Here is an 18365-nt window from a genome sequence, read left to right as displayed (position 1 = left end):
ATTGACAGCTGCAATTTCTACATTACAACAGTGACTACAATTCAAAAGTACTTCATTTGCTGTAGAGTGATTTCAGATGTCCTGAGGATGTGACAGGTGCTACGGAAATGCAAATCTTTCTTTCTCACCCTTCTCTGCTCGAAGGAGAACAATCCCAGCCTCTCCAGCAACTGATACGTAGATACATAGAAGATCGGAGCAGGAGGCCTTTTGGCCCTTCGAGCCTGCTCCACCATCCATCACCATCATGGCTGATCATCCAACTCAATAGCCTAATCCTGCTTTCTCCCCATAGCCTTTGATCCCATTCTTCCCAAGTGCTATATCCAGTCGCTTCGTGAATATATTCAGTGTTTTAGCATCAACTACTTCCTGTGGGAGTGAATTCCACAGGCTCACCACTCTCTGTGTGAAGAAATGTCTCCTTATCTCTGTCCGAAATGGTTTACCCTGAATCCTCAGACAGTGACCCCTGGTTCTGGACACACCCACCATCGGTAACATCTTCCCTGCATCTACCCTGTCCAGTCCTGTTAGAAGTTTATAGTCTCTATGAGATCCCCCCATCATTCTTCTGAACTCCAGCGAGAACAATCCCAACCTAGTCAATCTCTCCTCATTTGACAGTCCCACCATCCCTGGAATCAGTCTGGTAAACCTTCGCTGCTCTCCCTCGAGAGCAAGAACATCCTTCCTCTGAGAAGGAGACCAAAACTGCCCACAATACTCCAGGTGTGGCCTCACCAAGGCCCTGTACAATTGCAGCAACACATCCCTGCTCCTGTACTCAAAACCTCTCGCAATGAAGGCCAACATACCATTAGCCTTCTTTACCGCCTGCTGCACCTGCATGCTTACCTTCAGCGAATGGTGTTCGTGGACACCCAGGTCTCGCTGCACACTCCCCTCTCCCAATTTACAACCATTCAGGTAGTGATCTGCCTTCCTGTTTTTGCTTCCAGAGTGAATAACCTCCCACTTATCCAAATTATACTGCATCTGCCATTGGTTTGCCCACTCGCCCAACCTGTCCAGATCTTGCTGTAGGATCCCTGCATCCTTGTCACCCTCCCACCTCATTCCGATAGCATTCTAGTAAATCTGCTCTCCTCCCTCCCCAAGGACGTGTCGTCCTAATCCCTTCTTTTGCCCTTTTCTAACTCTCAACACTGAAAAGAAGAAATGAAAACGGATGCGATGCGAGAACATTTTCTAATTTTCTGTTGGCGCCCACCTGTTTCCAGAAGCTTCCCTTTGTACACGCAGAGGTTCTCTCCACCACAATGTTGCTGCTGGACCTTGACCTCGTCTCTGACCTCTGCCTGGTCGTGTGACAGATGCAGCCGTTTTCCACGGTAGACCATTGTGATCAGGACATTGCTGTGTGAGAATGATCGATGTGGCTTCGGAGTGTCCTGCACAACAACAACTTGGTATTTACAAAGCGGAATGAAGATTGGCCAATGGGTTAGCGATGGGCTGGGACGCGGCTTTAATTTAATCAGAAACCACAACAAACAGACCCCCCCCCCCCCGCAGCCGGGTCAGGCAACCTGCCAATGAAGCTGTCCGATTCTCGTAAAACCCAATTGGTTCAGTAATGTCCTTTAGGGGAGGAAGTTCATTGGCTGCAACCCATTGTGCAACACCCTAAGATTGCAAAAGGAGCGGCATACTTTCAAATCTTCCCTTTTATACAATCAACATCGCGTTTGGCCCGATTGAAGACGAGTATTTCTGAGTGGCGGTGAAGGTGGTGTGGAGCGTCTCTAAGATTATGAAGGGAATTGGTCAGGGAGATGTAGAAAAAAACGTTCCCACTTGCGGGTGGGACTAGAACTAGGGGTCATAACTGTAAAATAATCACAATAAATTGGAATATACCGCAGGAAAATGTGAAGTTCTGCAATGTGGTAGGGAGAATAAAGGAGCTGAATATTATTTAAATGGAGAGAGACTGCAGAAAGCTGCAGCACGGGGGGAATTTAGGGTCCTTGTGCCTAAATCACAAAAAGGCAGCATGCAGGTTCAGCAGGTAACAGGGACGGCAAATGGTATGTTGGTCTTTATTTCAAAGGGAATGGAGTCTAAAAATAGGGGAGTCTTGCTGGTACTATACAAGGCATGAGTTAGGCCACACCTGGAATACTGTGAACAGTTTTAGACCACTTATCCAAGGAAAGTATTCCTGACATTGGATGCTGTCCAGAGAAGGTTCACTCGGTTGGGACTGTACTCATTGAAGTTTAGAAGAATGAGAGGCGACCTTATTGAGACATAGAGGATTCTCAGGGGGTTTGACAGGGTCGATGCTGAGAGGTTGTCTCCCCTTGTGGGAGAGTCCAGGACCAGAGGGCCTATAATCTCAGAGTCAGGGGGTCGCCCATTAGAGACAGCGATGAGGAGGAGTTTCTTCTCTCAGAGGGTAGTGAATCTGTGGAATTCTTTGCCGCAGGGAGCTGTAGAAACTGGGGACTGGATTCTCCGACGCCGAAATCACTTTCTGCGATCAGCCGGATAATCAAAGTTTATGGCCAAATCGGGGGCGGTGCCACTTTCCCGATGCTCCGCCCCCTGTTGGTCCGGGGCCATTGCAGGCCGCCACCATGCGCATGCACGGCCACAGACCCGGCAATTCTCCGGGCCATATCAGCAGCTAGAGCAGTGTGTGCTCTACGCTGCCGGCCTGCTAGCCCCCGGCCAAATGGAGGATCGGTGGCCGTTTTACGCATTTTTTCTGGCGTGAAACACCACCATCCCCACGCCGGCGGGGGTACATAGCCTCAAAATCGGAGAATCCAGCCCTGGGGCTTTAAGTACCTTCAAGTATGAGATAGACAGATTTTTAATAAGTGAGGGAATCAAGGGTTATGGGGATATTGAGGATGGTGTCAGATCAGTTATGATCTCATTGAATGGCGGAGCAGACTTGATGGGCCGAGTGGTCGAATTCTGCTCCTTTGTCTTATTGGTCTACTAAGAATCCAATTGGGAATTCAGGAGAAGCTTCTTTACCCAGAGAGTGGTGAGAATGGGGAACTCGCGCCCACGGGGAGTGGTGAATAATGTCGATACAGTGAAGAGGAAACTGGATAAACACGCAAGGGAAAAAGGAATTAGTGCTTAAAAACTGGGAGGCATGGAAAAGTTGGACCGAAGGGCCTGTTTTCATGCTGTCAGCCTCTATGGACAGAAGGAGGGGCAGCTTCAGCGCTGATATTGTGTGTAATGATTGTCTCTTTACCTTTGCCAGCAGGGTAGCTGGACCATTGGGGGCTGTGGTGGGCCTCAGCCTCCTGCCCCTCAGGGTTCCATTCTTCTCTCGTTTTCGTGGTGGAGGTGGGACTGGAGTCACATAGTTATTGATCACTGGAAGGCGGTAGGGGGACATCCCAGTGGGAAAATCCAATGTGTGCCAATTCCTGAACAAATCGCGGTCCAGCTACCAGAAAATAAAATTAACTCAGTGAATTACAACCAGGAAGCCTTCTCTGTTCAAACCAGCTGATCCATGGTTTTATTTCTCGGCACTGAATTGACTAAAACCAGAAATGCAGCAGTTGGGGTGAAGGGGACAGTAACAGAATTTCGGAAGGCATCATCGGACTGGTGTGCTCAGACACAAGGCTGGTACAGTTTAACGCAGAGAACTGAGAATTGACACATCACAAAATTGTTATAGTCCTGAAAGTCTTTCAGCCCATGGTCTCTGCCCCACTCTCCGAATGAGCAATTCTTCAGTGCCATTCTCCTGCCTTCCCCATATACCCCTGCACATTGTTCCTTTTCCGATAATGGTCTAATCATGTTTTGAATGTTTCCATTGACCCTGCCTCCACCACACTCTTAGGCAGCACGTCCCAAATCCTAACCACTCGCTGTGTGAATCTGCCTCCACCACACTCGCAGACAGTGCGTTCCAGATCCTAACCACTCGCTGTGTGAATCTGCCTCCACCACACTCACAGACAGTGCGTTCCAGATCCTAACCACTCGCTGTGTGAATCTGCCTCCACCACACTCACAGACAGTACATTCCGGATCCTAACCACTCGCTGTGTGAATCTACCTCCACCACACTCACAGACAGTGCGTTCCAAATCCTAACCACTCGCTGTGTGAATCTGCCTCCACCACACTCTCAGACAGTGCATTCCAGATTCTGACCACTCGCTGTGTGAATCTGTCTCCACCACACTCACAGACAGTACATTCCGGATCCTAACCACTCGCTGTGTGAATATGCCTCCACCACACTCTCAGACAGAACATTCCAGATCCTAACCACTCGCTGTGTGAATCTGCCTCCACTACACTCTCAGACAGTGCATTCCAGATCCTAACCACTCGCTGTGTGATCCTGTCTCCACCACACTCTCAGACAGTGCATTCCAGATTCTGACCACTCGCTGTGTGAATCTGTCTCCACCACACTCACAGACAGTACATTCCGGATCCTAACCACTCGCTGTGTGAATATGCCTCCACCACACTCTCAGACAGAACATTCCAGATCCTAACCACTCGCTGTGCGAATCTGTCTCCACCACACTCTCAGACAGTACATTCCGGATCCTAACCACTCGCTGTGTGATCCTGTCTCCACCACACTCTCAGACAGTGCATTCCAGATTCTGACCACTCGCTGTGCGGATCTGTCTCCACCACACTCACAGACAGTACATTCCAGATCCTAACCACTCGCTGTGTGAATCTGTCTCCACCACACTCTCAGACAGTGCATTCCTGATCCTAACCACTCGCTGTGTGAATCTGTCTCCACCACACTCTCAGACAGTACATTCCTGATCCTAACCACTCGCTGTGTGGAAAAGCTCAGGAAGTTTTTGCTACTTTTCTCAATTGTTTAAATCTGTGCCCTCTCATTGTCGATCCTTTTATGACTGGGAATAGTTTCTCCATGTCTAGATCCCTCATGATTTTGATCATGCCTATGAAAAAATGAAATGAAAAGAAAATTTCAAATCTCAATCAAATCTCCTCTCAACCTTCTCTTTCCCCAAAGAAAACAGACTTTGCTCCTCCAATCTATCATGGTAACTAAAGTTCCTCAACTCTGGAAAGTCTCCTCAATCTTTTCTGTGTTCTTTCCAATGCCTTCACATCCTTCCTAAAGTGCAACAATAATCCAGCAAAACACAGAATACTGTCTGCTTTATTAACAACTCTCCACCTTTCCTGTCACCTTTAATGACCTAGGCCCCTCTGCCCCTGCACCCCCTTTAGAATTGCCCCCTTTATTTTATATTGTCTCTCTACGTTCTTCTTTTCAAAATGGATCACTTCTCATTTCTCTGCATTAAACTTCATCTGCCACCTATCTGCCCACTCCACAACTTGTCTTTGTCCCTTTAACTCTGACCTCATCACCTTTCACAATTCTTCCAAGTTTTGTATCATTTGCAAATTTTGAAATTATCTCCTGCACACCAAGATCCAGATCATCAACATATATCAGGGAAAGCAAGGGCCCTAACACTGGCTCCTGGAGAACACAACCTCCAGCCTGCAAAACACCCATTAACCGTTACGCTCACTTTCCTCTCCGTCATAGATTATAGATTCATAGATTTCATAGGATTTACAGTGCAGAAGGAGGCCATTCGGCCCATCGAGTCTGCACCGGCTCTTGGAAAGAGCACCCTACCCAAGGTCAACACCTCCACCCTATCCCTATAACCAGTAACCCCACCCAACACTAAGGGCAATTTTGGACATTAAGGACAATTTATCATGGCCAATCCACCTAACCTTTGGACTGTGGGAGGAAACCGGAGCACCCGGAGGAAACCCACGCACACACGGGGAGGATGTGCAGACTCTGCACAGACAGTGACCCAAGCCGGAATCGAACCTGGGACTCTGGAGCTGTGAAGCAATTGTGCTATCCACAATGCTATCGTGCTGCCCCTCAGCCAATTCCGTTTCCACATTGCTCTTGTCCCTTTTATTCGACGAGCTAGAATTTGCTTAGAAGTCTGTTGTGTGGCACTGTATTAAATGCCTTTTGAAAGTTCATGTACACCACATCAACAACATTACCCTCATCAACCCTCTGTGTTACCTCCTGAAACAACTCCAACAAGTTAGTTAAACATAGTTTTTACTTCAGTATTCCATATTGGCTTTCCTTAATTAACCCAGATTTGTCCAATTGCCTATTAATTTTGTTCCAAATTATTGTTTCGAGAAGTTCCCACAGCACCAAAGTTAAACTCGGGTTGCTGGGAGGATCTTTACTCCCTTTTTGGAATAATGGTGCAAGCTTTGCAATTCTCCAGTCCCCTAGCATCACCCGTGTCCAAGGCAGATTGAAGAATTATGGCCAGTACCCCTGCAATTTCCACTCTTATTTCCCTCAGTCTCCTTGGGAGCATCTCATCCGGACCTGGGTTGTCAACTTTAAGAACTGAGCCTATCCAATGCCTCCTCCTTATCAATTTCAAACCCTTCTAGTGTCTGGACTTTCTCCTCTTTCACCATAGCCTGGGTAACATCTTCTTCCTTGGTAAAGACAGATGCAAAGAATTTATGTAATACCTCAGCAATGCCCCCAGCCTCAATGTGCAAATCCCTTTTTTGGTGGCATTTCATGGCCTTTTCCTACCCAGCCTCAGTACGGAGGCTGGAAGGTTCCAGTCGGAGCAGGGTGGAAACTGGAAAAGTCAGAAATATCCATTTTGGGCTGAAAGGTGGGCTAGGGGCTGGGCTAGGGGCTGGGCTAGGGGCTGGGCTAGGGGCTGGGCTAGGGGCTGGGCTAGGGGCTGGGCTAGGGGGTGGGATAGGGGGTGGGATAGGGGGTGGGATAGGGGGTGGGATAGGGGGTGGGATAGGGGGTGGGATAGGGGGTGGGGTTGGGGGTGGGGTTGGGGGTGGGCTAGGGGCTGGGCTAGGGGCTGGGCTAGGGGCTGGGCTAGGGGCTGGGCTAGGGGGTGGGATAGCGGGTGGGATAGCGGGTGGGATAGCGGGTGGGATAGCGGGTGGGATAGCGGGTGGGATAGCGGGTGGGATAGCGGGTGGGATAGCGGGTGGGATAGCGGGTGGGATAGCGGGTGGGATAGGGGGTGGGATAGGGGGTGGGATAGGGGGTGGGATAGGGGGTGGGATAGGGGGTGGGATAGGGGGTGGGATAGGGGGTGGGATAGGGGGTGGGATAGGGGGTGGGATAGGGGGTGGGATAGGGGGTGGGATAGGGGGTGGGATAGGGGGTGGGATAGGGGGTGGGATAGGGGGTGGGATAGGGGGTGGGATAGGGGGTGGGATAGGGGGTGGGATAGGGGGTGGGATAGGGGGTGGGATAGGGGGTGGGATAGGGGGTGGGATAGGGGGTGGGATAGGGGGTGGGATAGGGGGTGGGATAGGGGGTGGGATAGGGGGTGGGATAGGGGGTGGGATTGAGGGTGGGATAGGGGGTGGGATAGGGGGTGGGATAGGGGGTGGGATAGGGGGTGGGATAGGGGGTGGGATAGGGGGTGGGATAGAGCGTGGGATAGAGGGTGGGACAGAGGGTGGGACAGAGGGTGGGATTGAGGGTGGGATTGAGGGTGGGATAGAGGGTGGGACAGAGGGTGGGACTGAGGGTGGGATTGAGGGTGGGATAGAGGGTGGGATTGAGGGTGGGATTGAGGGTGGGATTGAGGGTGGGATTGAGGGTGGGATAGAGGGTGGGATTGAGGGTGGGATTGAGGGTGGGATTGAGGGTGGGATTGAGGGTGGGACTGAGGGTGGGACTGAGGGTGGGATTGAGGGTGGGATTGAGGGTGGGATTGAGGGTGGGATTGAGGGTGGGATTGAGGGTGGGATTGAGGGTGGGATTGAGGGTGGGACTGAGGGTGGGATTGAGGGTGGGATTGAGGGTGGGATTGAGGGTGGGATTGAGGGTGGGATTGAGGGTGGGACTGAGGGTGGGATTGAGGGTGGGATTGAGGGTGGGATTGAGGGTGGGATTGAGGGTGGGATTGAGGGTGGGATTGAGGGTGGGATTGAGGGTGGGATCGTACTCGCTGCAATCTGGAGATTACTACTTTAGAGGTCCTGCTTGCTAATTTCAGACCCAGCTCCCTAAATTCTGACTGCAGGACCACATCCCTCTTTCCACCTGCATCATCTGTACCAATGTGAACCAGGACTGCTGGCTGTTCACCCTCCCACCTCAGGGTGTCTTGCAATTGCTCAGTGACATCCTTGACCCTGGTGGCAGGGAGGCAACACATCATCCTGGAGCCATGCCTGTGGCGGCAGACACATCGATCTATTCCCCCAACTATTCAATCACCTATCACCATTGCTGCTTCCAGACTTCCTTGTACGTCCTGTACAACTGAGCCACGGGCAAATTGCCCAGAATAGAATACTGGTTGAAGGGCACTCAAGGGTCTCCCGCGTTATCTGCCTATTTCTTCTCCAGTCTGTCGTGCTTATCCATTCCCTCTCTCCTGGCACAATCTTAAAGATGCAGGATGGCCGCATCCACAATTCTGCTAACCACAAAGTTCTCAACTTTGCGGGTGCACCGCAGTGACACCAGCTGACACTCAATACTTCTACCCGCACTGTGGATGTATCTGTGCCTGATGGACTGCAGTGGTTCATCATCACCTCCTAGCCAGCGACCCCCCACATCCTGTGAACAAACGGAAAAAAGCTTCTTGCAGAAATAGTTATCCAGAACATAGGGAGCACCCTGGAATTCCCACATATTGGAGGATGTGCACTCTAGAGGGCAGAGTAGCCCTGCTATTTCTCTGTCTGTTTATAGCATTACTACTTCTGATGAATCTTACTGCTGTGAATAAACCTTTATTAATACTAATCAACCTTACATCTATTTATTAACCTTACCGATACAAATAGACCTAAACACTGACAAACCCAACCGATACTTAGTGGTAATAAACCTAACTTTAAAAAAAGATAAATCTCAAAAGTTTATACTCCAGTTTAGCTAACATTAATAGGAAATAGTCACCAGCTAATCACCTACCCGTTTCCCCGTGTGCTGGATACAGAAATTGTAATATAGTATATTTTATACCTGTTGCAGTAATATTGTGAAGGCCTGGGTTAAAGTATATATTTATTTCTGAAATATTATTAAAGAAACTAAGTTACGGTATGCAGACTGTGTTTGCTAAATTTGTAATTAAGGTGTCATAAAAGGTGAGATCATGATTCATTCCAACCACTTGCTTGGTTGCAGATAAAGGGCTAATAAGATACCGTTATGATTGCTGGAGATTCCCTGGAGATTACATAAATTAAGAGGTTGTATTTAGTCACAGCTAATTAAGCAGGCCATGTGACATCTTAGTGGGATACAGGTGATTTAATTAATGGGAGGAGCCAAGTCTGCCTCAAAGTTTTGCGGTTTGTCAGAGATTTGAATCTGGCAAGACAGAAGAATTTTAAGTCAAACAGTTTTTCCAAATGCTGCTAGGTTGAGCAGAGGTGTACTGGATCTGCTCCCGAAAGGAGAGCTCTCCTGCACAGGCATGTAGAGCTAATCTATAATCTGTTTGTTAACTTTATTTATGAGAGGCAATTGAAACGTACTGGATTGCTCAATTGGAGTTAGTAGAAGGTATAAATAGTAAATTTACTTTTCTCCTTGTGATTAAGAACTGTTTAACTGATAATTATGAAGCTAGTTCTTTGGTGCAAACGTGGTTACTTCTGTGTTTAAATTAAAGATAACATTAAAAATACTTCCTGGTCAGAGTCATCACTCCTAGGGTGAAGTATCTTTTCCTCACAGTTTTACAAATTAAGAAAAATTTGTTTGGGGTTTTCGTCCTGTCTCCTAACACCGTGATGTCACACCCCAAGCTTTTGTTCCAAATGCTGGCTCTGTATCCCATTCCTCACGGCAGTGACAGCTAGCTCTCTGTATTCCCATTCCTCACGGCAGTGACAGCTAGCTCTCTGTATTCCCATTCCTCACGGCAGTGACAGCTAGCTCTCTGTATTCCCATTCCTCACGGCAGTGTAGCTAGCTCTCTGTATTCCCATTCCTCACGGCAGTGTAGCTATCTCTCTGTATACCCATTCCCGATGGCAGTGTAGCTATCTCTCTGTATTCCCATTCCCGATGGCAGTGGGAGCTCTCTGTATTCCCATTCCCAATGGCAGTGGGAGCTCTCTGTATTCCCATTCCCGATGGCAGTGTAGCTACCTCTCTGTATTCCAATTCCATTTGGCAGTGTAGCTAGCTCCCTGTATTCCCATTCCCGATGGCAGTGGGAGCTCTCTGTATTCCCATTCCCGATGGCAGTGTAGCTACCTCTCTGTATTCCAATTCCATTTGGCAGTGTAGCTAGCTCCCTGTATTCCCATTCCCGATGGCAGTGTAGCTATCTTTCTGTATTCCCATTCCATTTGGCAGTGTAGCTAGCACTCTGTATCCCATTCCCAATGGCAGTGTAGCTAGCTCTCTGTATTCCCATTCCATTTGGCAGTGTAGCTAGCACTCTGTATCCCATTCCCGATGGCAGTGGGAGCTCTCTGTATTCCCATTCCCGATGGCAGTGTAGCTAGCTCTCTGTATTCCCATTCCAGATGGCAGTGTAGCTAGCTCTCTGTATTCCCATTCCCGATGGCAGTGGGAGCTCTCTGTATTCCCATTCCCAATGCCAGTGGGAGCTAGCTCTCTGTATTCCCATTCCCTATGGCAGTGGGAGCTAACGCTCTGTATTCCGATTCCCGATCGCAGTGGGAGCTAGCTCTCTTTATTCCCATTCCCGATGGCAGTGATAGCTAGCTCTCTGTATTCCCATTCCCGATGGCAGTGGGAGCTCTCTGTATTCCCATTCCCGATGACAGTGGGAGCTAGCTCTCTGTATTCCCATTCCAGATGGCAGTGTAGCTAGCTCTCTGTGTTCCCATTCCCGATGGCAGTGGGAGCTCTCTGTATTCCCATTCCCGATGGCAGTGGGAGCTCTCTGTATTCCCATTCCAGATGGCAGTAGGAGCTCTCTGTATTCCCATTCCCGATGACAGTGGGAGCTAGCTGTCTGTATTCCCATTCCCTATGGCAGTGGGAGCTAACACTCTATATCCCATTCCCGATGGCAGTGGGAGCTCTCTGTATTCCCATTCCCGATGGCAGTGTAGCTAGCTCTCTGTATTCCCATTCCAGATGGCAGTGTAGCTAGCTCTCTGTATTCCCATTCCCGATGGCAGTAGGAGCTCTCAGTATTCCCATTCCCGATGACAGTGGGAGCTAGCTGTCTGTATTCCCATTCCAGATGGCAGTGTAGCTAGCTCTCTGTATTCCCATTCCCGATGGCAGTAGGAGCTCTCTGTATTCCCATTCCCGATGGCAGTGGGAGCTCTCTGTATTCCCATTCCCGATGGCAGTGTAGCTAGCTCTCTGTATTCCCATTCCCGATGGCAGTGGGAGCTCTCTGTATTCCCATTCCCGATGGCAGTGGGAGCTCTCTGTATTCCCATTTCCGATGGCAGTGTAGCTAGCTCTCTGTATTCCCATTCCCGATGGCAGTGGGAGCTCTCTGTATTCCCATTCCCGATGGCAGTGGGAGCTAGCTCTCCGTATTCCCATTCCCTATGACAGTGGGAGCTAACGCTCTGTATTCCGATTCCCGATTGCAGTGGGAGCTAGCTCTCTTTATTCCCATTCCCGATGGCAGTGTAGCTAGCTCTCTGTATTCCCATTCCCGATGGCAGTGGGAGCTCTCTGTATTCCCATTCCCGATGGCAGTGGGAGCTCTCTTTATTCCCATTCCCGATGGCAGTGTAGCTAGCTCTCTGTATTCCCATTCCCTTTGGCAGTGGGAGCTCTCTGTATTCCCATTCCCGATGACAGTGGGAGCTAGCTCTCTGTATTCCCATTCCAGATGGCAGTGTAGCTAGCTCTCTGTGTTCCCATTCCCGATGGCAGTGGGAGCTCTCTGTATTCCCATTCCCGATGGCAGTGGGAGCTCTCTGTATTCCCATTCCAGATGGCAGTGGGAGCTCTCTGTATTCCCATTCCCGATGGCAGTGATAGCTAGCTCTCTGTATTCCCATTCCCGATGGCAGTGGGAGCTCTCTGTGTTCCCATTCCCGATGGCAGTGGGAGCTCTCTGTATTCCCATTCCCGATGGCAGTGTAGCTAGCTCTCTGTATTCCCATTCCCGATGGCAGTGTAGCTAGCTCTCTGTATTCCCATTCCAGATGGCAGTGTAGCTAGCTCTCTGTATTCCCATTCCCGATGGCAGTGGGAGCTCTCTGTATTCCCATTCCCGATGGCAGTGGGAGCTCTCTGTATTCCCATTCCCGATGGCAGTGTAGCTAGCTCTCTGTATTCCCATTCCAGATGGCAGTGTAGCTAGCTCTCTGTATTCCCATTCCCGATGGCAGTGGGAGCTCTCTGTATTCCCATTCCCGATGGCAGTGGGAGCTCTCTGTATTCCCATTCCCGATGGCAGTGTAGCTAGCTCTCTGTTTTCCCATTCCTGATGGCAGTGGGAGCTCTCTGTATTCCCATTCCCGATGGCAGTGGGAGCTCTCTGTATTCCCATTCCCGATGGCAGTGTAGCTAGCTCCTGTATTCCCATTCCCGATGGCAGTGGGAGCTAGCTCTCTGTATTCCCATTCCCTATGGCAGTGGGAGCTAACGCTCTGTATTCCGATTCCCGATTGCAGTGGGAGCTAGCTCTCTTTATTCCCATTCCCGATGGCAGTGTAGCTAGCTCTCTGTATTCCCATTCCAGATGGCAGTGTAGCTAGCTCTCTGTATTCCCATTCCCGATGGCAGTGGGAGCTCTCTGTATTCCCATTCCCGATGGCAGTGTAGCTAGCTCTCTGTATTCCCATTCCAGATGGCAGTGTAGCTAGCTCTCTGTATTCCCATTCCCGATGGCAGTGGGAGCTCTCTGTATTCCCATTCCCGATGGCAGTGGGAGCTCTCTGTATTCCCATTCCCGATGGCAGTGTAGCTAGCTCTCTGTATTCCCATTCCCGATGGCAGTGTAGCTAGCTCTCTGTATTCCCACTCCAGATGGCAGTGTAGCTAGCTCTCTGTATTCCCATTCCCGATGGCAGTGGGAGCTCTCTGTATTCCCATTCCCGATGGCAGTGGGAGCTCTCTGTATTCCCATTCCCGATGGCAGTGTAGCTAGCTCTCTGTATTCCCATTCCAGATGGCAGTGTAGCTAGCTCTCTGTATTCCCATTCCCGATGGCAGTGGGAGCTCTCTGTATTCCCATTCCCGATGGCAGTGTAGCTAGCTCTCTGTATTCCCATTCCAGATGGCAGTGTAGCTAGCTCTCTGTATTCCCATTCCCGATGGCAGTGGGAGCTCTCTGTATTCCCATTCCCGATGGCAGTGGGAGCTCTCTGTATTCCCATTCCCGATGGCAGTGTAGCTAGCTCTCTGTATTCCCATTCCCGTGGCAGTGTAGCTAGCTCTCTGTATTCCCATTCCCGATGGCAGTGTAGCTAGCTCTCTGTATTCCCATTCCCGATGGCAGTGTAGCTAGCTCTCTGTATTCCCACTCCAGATGGCAGTGTAGCTAGCTCTCTGTATTCCCATTCCCGATGGCAGTGGGAGCTCTCTGTATTCCCATTCCCGATGGCAGTGGGAGCTCTCTGTATTCCCATTCCCGATGGCAGTGTAGCTAGCTCTCTGTATTCCCATTCCAGATGGCAGTGTAGCTAGCTCTCTGTATTCCCATTCCCGATGGCAGTGGGAGCTCTCTGTATTCCCATTCCCGATGGCAGTGTAGCTAGCTCTCTGTATTCCCATTCCCGATGGCAGTGGGAGCTCTCTGTATTCCCATTCCCGATGGCAGTGTAGCTAGCTCTCTGTATTCCCATTCCCGATGGCAGTGTAGCTAGCTCTCTGTATTCCCACTCCAGATGGCAGTGTAGCTAGCTCTCTGTATTCCCATTCCCGATGGCAGTGGGAGCTCTCTGTATTCCCATTCCCGATGGCAGTGGGAGCTCTCTGTATTCCCATTCCCGATGGCAGTGTAGCTAGCTCTCTGTATTCCCATTCCAGATGGCAGTGTAGCTAGCTCTCTGTATTCCCATTCCCGATGGCAGTGGGAGCTCTCTGTATTCCCATTCCCGATGGCAGTGGGAGCTAGCTCTCTGTATTCCCATTCCCTATGGCAGTGGGAGCTAACGCTCTGTATTCCGATTCCCGATTGCAGTGGGAGCTAGCTCTCTGTATTCCCATTCCCGATGACAGTGGGAGCTAGCTCTCTGTATTCCCATTCCAGATGGCAGTGTAGCTAGCTCTCTGTATTCCCATTTCCGATGGCAGTGGGAGCTCTCTGTATTCCCATTCCCGATGGCAGTGGGAGCTCTCTGTTTCCCATTCCCGATGGCAGTGGGAGCACTCTGTATCCCATTCCCGATGGCAGTGTAGCTAGCTCTCTGTATTCCCATTCCAGATGGCAGTGTAGCTAGCTCTCGGTATTCCCATTCCCGATGGCAGTGGGAGCTCTCTGTATTCCCATGACCGATGGCAGTGGGAGCTAGCTCTCTGTATTCCCATTCCCTATGGCAGTGGGAGCTAACGCTCTGTATTCCCATTCCCGATTGCATTGGGAGCTAGCTCTCTTTATTCCCATTCCCGATGGCAGTGATAGCTAGCTCTCTGTATTCCCATTCCCGATGGCAGTGGGAGCTCTCTGTATTCCCATTCCCGATGACAGTGGGAGCTAGCTCTCTGTATTCCCATTCCCGATGGCAGTGGGAGCTCTCTGTATTCATATTCCCGATGGCAGTGTAGCTAGCTCTCTGTATTCCCATTCACGATGGCAGTGATAGCTCTCTGTATTCCCATTCCCGATGGAAGTGATAGCTAGCTCTCTGTATTCCCATTCCCGATGGCAGTAGGAGCTCTCTGTATTCCCATTCGTGATGGCAGTGTCGCTAGCTCCCTCGCTATCCACGGGGATAGTGCCAGAGGACTGGAGAGTGGTGAATGTTGTTCCTCTGTTCAAGAAAGGGAATAGGAATGACCCTGGTAATTATAGGCCAGGTAGTCTTACTTCGCTGGTCGGGAAGATAATGGAAAAGGTCCTGAAGGGTAGGATTTATGACCATTTGGAAAGATGCAGCTTAATCCGGGATAGTCAACACGGATTTGTGAAGGGTAAGTCTTGCCTCACAAATTTGATTGAGTTCTTTGAGGAGGTAACTAAGTGTACAAATGAAGGTAGAGCAGTTGATGTCGTATACATGGATTTTAGTAAGGCGTTTGATAAGGTTCCCCATGGTCGGCTCATGAAGAAAGTAAGGAGGTGTGGGATAGAGGGAAATTTGGCCAATTGGATAAGTAACTGGCTATCACATAGAAGACAGAGGGTGGTGGTGGATGGAAAATTTTCAGACTGGAGACCAGTTACCAGCGGTGTACCACAGGGATCAGTGCTGGGTCCTCTGCTATTTGTGATTTTTATCAATGACTTGGAGGCGGAGGCTGAAGGGTGGGTCAGTAAATTTGCTGATGACACCAAGATTGGTGGAGCAGTGGATGAGGTGGAGAGCTGTTGTAGGCTGCAAAGAGACATTGATAGGATGCAGAGCTGGGCCCAAAAATGGCAGATGGAGTTTAACCCTGATAAGTGCGAGGTGATTCATTTGGTATAAAACATTTGAATTAGGATTACAGGGTCAACGGCAGGGTTCTGAGGAATGTGGAGGAACAGAGAGATCTTGGGGTTCATGGCCACAGATCTCTGAAGGTTGCCACTCAAGTGGATAGAGCTGTGAAGAAGGCGTATAGTGTGTTAGCGTTTATTAACAGGGGGCTTGAGTTTAAGAGCCGCGGGGTTATGCTGCAACTGGACATGACCCTGGTAAGACCACATTTGGAGTATTGTGTACAGTTCTGGTCACCTCATTATAGGAAGGATGTGGAAGCATTTGAAAAGGTGCAAAGGAGATTTACCAGGATGCTGCCTGGTTTGCAGGATAGGTCTTATGAGGAAAGGTTGAGGGAGCTAGGGCTTTTCTCATTGGAGTGGAGGAGGATGAGAGGCGACTTAATAGAGGTTTATAAGATAATGAGGGGATAGATAGAGTGTACGTTCAGAGACTATTTCCTCAGGTGGATGTAGCTGTTACAAGGGGGCATAACTATAAGATTCAGGGTGGGAGACATAGGAGGGATGTCCGAGGTAGGTTCTTTACTCAGAGAGTGGTTAGGGTGTGGAATGGACTGCCTGCTGTGATAGTGGAGTCGGACACTTTAGGAACTTTCAAGCGGTTATTGGATAGGCACATGGAGCACACCAGAATGACAGGGAGTGGGATAGCTTGATCTTGGTTTCGGACAATGCTCGGCACAACATCGAGGGCCGAAGGGCCTGTTCTGTGCTGTACTGTTCTATGTATTCCCATTCCCAATTGCAGTGTAGCTAGCTCCCTGTATTCCCATACCCGATGGCAGTGTAGCTAGCTCCCTGTATTCCCATACCCGATGGCAGTGTAGCTAGCTCTCTGTATTCCCATTCCCGATGGCAGTGTAGCTAGCTCTCTGTATTCCCATACCCGATGGCAGTGTAGCTGGCTCTCTGTATTCCCATTCCCGATGGCAGTGGGAGCTCTCTGTATTCCCATTCCCGATGGCAGTGTAGCTAGCTCTCTGTATTCCCATTCCAGATGGCAGTGTAGCTAGCTCTCTGTATTCCCATTCCCGATGGCAGTGGGAGCTCTCTGTATTCCCATTCCCGATGGCAGTGGGAGCTAGCTCTCTGTATTCCCATTCCCTATGGCAGTGGGAGCTAACGCTCTGTATTCCGATTCCCGATTGCAGTGGGAGCTAGCTCTCTGTATTCCCATTCCCGATGACAGTGGGAGCTAGCTCTCTGTATTCCCATTCCAGATGGCAGTGTAGCTAGCTCTCTGTATTCCCATTTCCGATGGCAGTGGGAGCTCTCTGTATTCCCATTCCCGATGGCAGTGGGAGCTCTCTGTTTCCCATTCCCAATGGCAGTGGGAGCACTCTGTATCCCATTCCCGATGGCAGTGTAGCTAGCTCTCTGTATTCCCATTCCAGATGGCAGTGTAGCTAGCTCTCGGTATTCCCATTCCCGATGGCAGTGGGAGCTCTCTGTATTCCCATGACCGATGGCAGTGGGAGCTAGCTCTCTGTATTCCCATTCCCTATGGCAGTGGGAGCTAACGCTCTGTATTCCCATTCCCGATTGCATTGGGAGCTAGCTCTCTTTATTCCCATTCCCGATGGCAGATTAAAATTACTGAGGCAGATAGGGAAAGGGTGACCAACAGACAGAGGAAGAGTAGGAAGGCAGTGCAGGGATCCCCTGCGGTCATCTCCCTCCAAAACAGATTTACCGTTTTGGAAACTGTTGGGGGAGATGGCTCACCAGGGGAAGGTGGCAGCAGCCAGGTTCATGGCACCGTGGCTGGCTCTGCTGCACAGAAGGGCGGGAAAAAGAGTGGCAGAGCTATAGTGATAGGGGATTCAATCGTAAGGGGAATAGACAGGCGTTTCTGCGGACGCAAACGAGAATCCAGGTTGGTATGTTGCCTCCCTGGTGCAAGGGTCAAGGATGTCTCGGAGCGGCTGCAGGGCATTCTGGAGGGGGAGGGTGAACAGCCAGCTGTCGTGGTGCATATAGGCACCAACGATATAGGTAAAAAACGGGATGAGGTCCTACAAGCTGAATTTAGGGAGTTAGGAGTTAAACTAAAAAGTAGGACCTCAAAGGTAGTAATCTCAGGATTGCTACCAGTGCCACGTGATAGTCAGAGTAGGAATGACAGGATAGCTAGGATGAATACGTGGCTTGAGAGATGGTGCAAGAGGGAGGGTTTCAAATTCCTGGGACATTGGGACCGATTCTGGGGGAGGTGGGACCTGTACAAATCGGACGGTCTGCATCTGGGTGGGACCGGAACCAATGTTCTCGGGGGGGTGTTTGCTAGTGCAGTTGGGGAGGGTTTAAACTAATGTGCCAGGGGGATGGGAACCGATGTAGGAAGTCAGTGGGGACAGAAACAAAAGGCAGGAAGGGAGAGTGTGTAAAGCATGACCAGAGAAAGCAGGGCAGAGAGCAAGGAAGGTCTACATTAAACTGCATTTATTTCAATGCAAGGGGCCTGACGGGCAAAGCGGATGAACTCAGGGCATGGACGGGCACATGGGACTGGGATATTATAGCTATGACTGAAACATGGCTAAGGGAGGGGCAGGACTGGCAGCTCAATGTTCCGGGCTACAGATGCTATAGAAAGGATAGAACAGGAGGTAAGAGAGGAGGGGGAGTGGCGTTTTTGATTAGGGAGAACATCACGGCAGTACTTAGAGGGGATATATCCGAGGGTTCGCCCACTGAGTCTATATGGGTGGAACTGAAAAATAAGAA

The 18365-nt window shown here is 50.0% G+C and overlaps 1 protein-coding gene across 1 annotated transcript in view; it reads right to left on the bottom strand.

Moving 5' to 3' along the window:
* Positions 1–18365, bottom strand: part of erich3 (glutamate-rich 3) — a 129801-nt gene that overhangs the window by 75123 nt on the left and 36313 nt on the right. The window contains exons 6-7 of the mRNA XM_072512836.1: positions 3245–3442; positions 1235–1415 (exon numbers count right to left, since the gene is read on the bottom strand). Coding sequence (XP_072368937.1) covers positions 1235–1415; positions 3245–3442 — 379 coding nt within the window. The remainder of the gene's footprint in view (positions 1–1234; positions 1416–3244; positions 3443–18365) is intronic.

The sequence above is a fragment of the Scyliorhinus torazame genome, chromosome 7 (genome assembly GCF_047496885.1).
Source record: "Scyliorhinus torazame isolate Kashiwa2021f chromosome 7, sScyTor2.1, whole genome shotgun sequence".
NCBI classification, from domain to species: domain Eukaryota; kingdom Metazoa; phylum Chordata; class Chondrichthyes; order Carcharhiniformes; family Scyliorhinidae; genus Scyliorhinus; species Scyliorhinus torazame.
The sequence above is the reverse complement of the archived record's forward strand: the minus strand, read 5'-3'. Positions and strand labels throughout refer to the sequence as shown.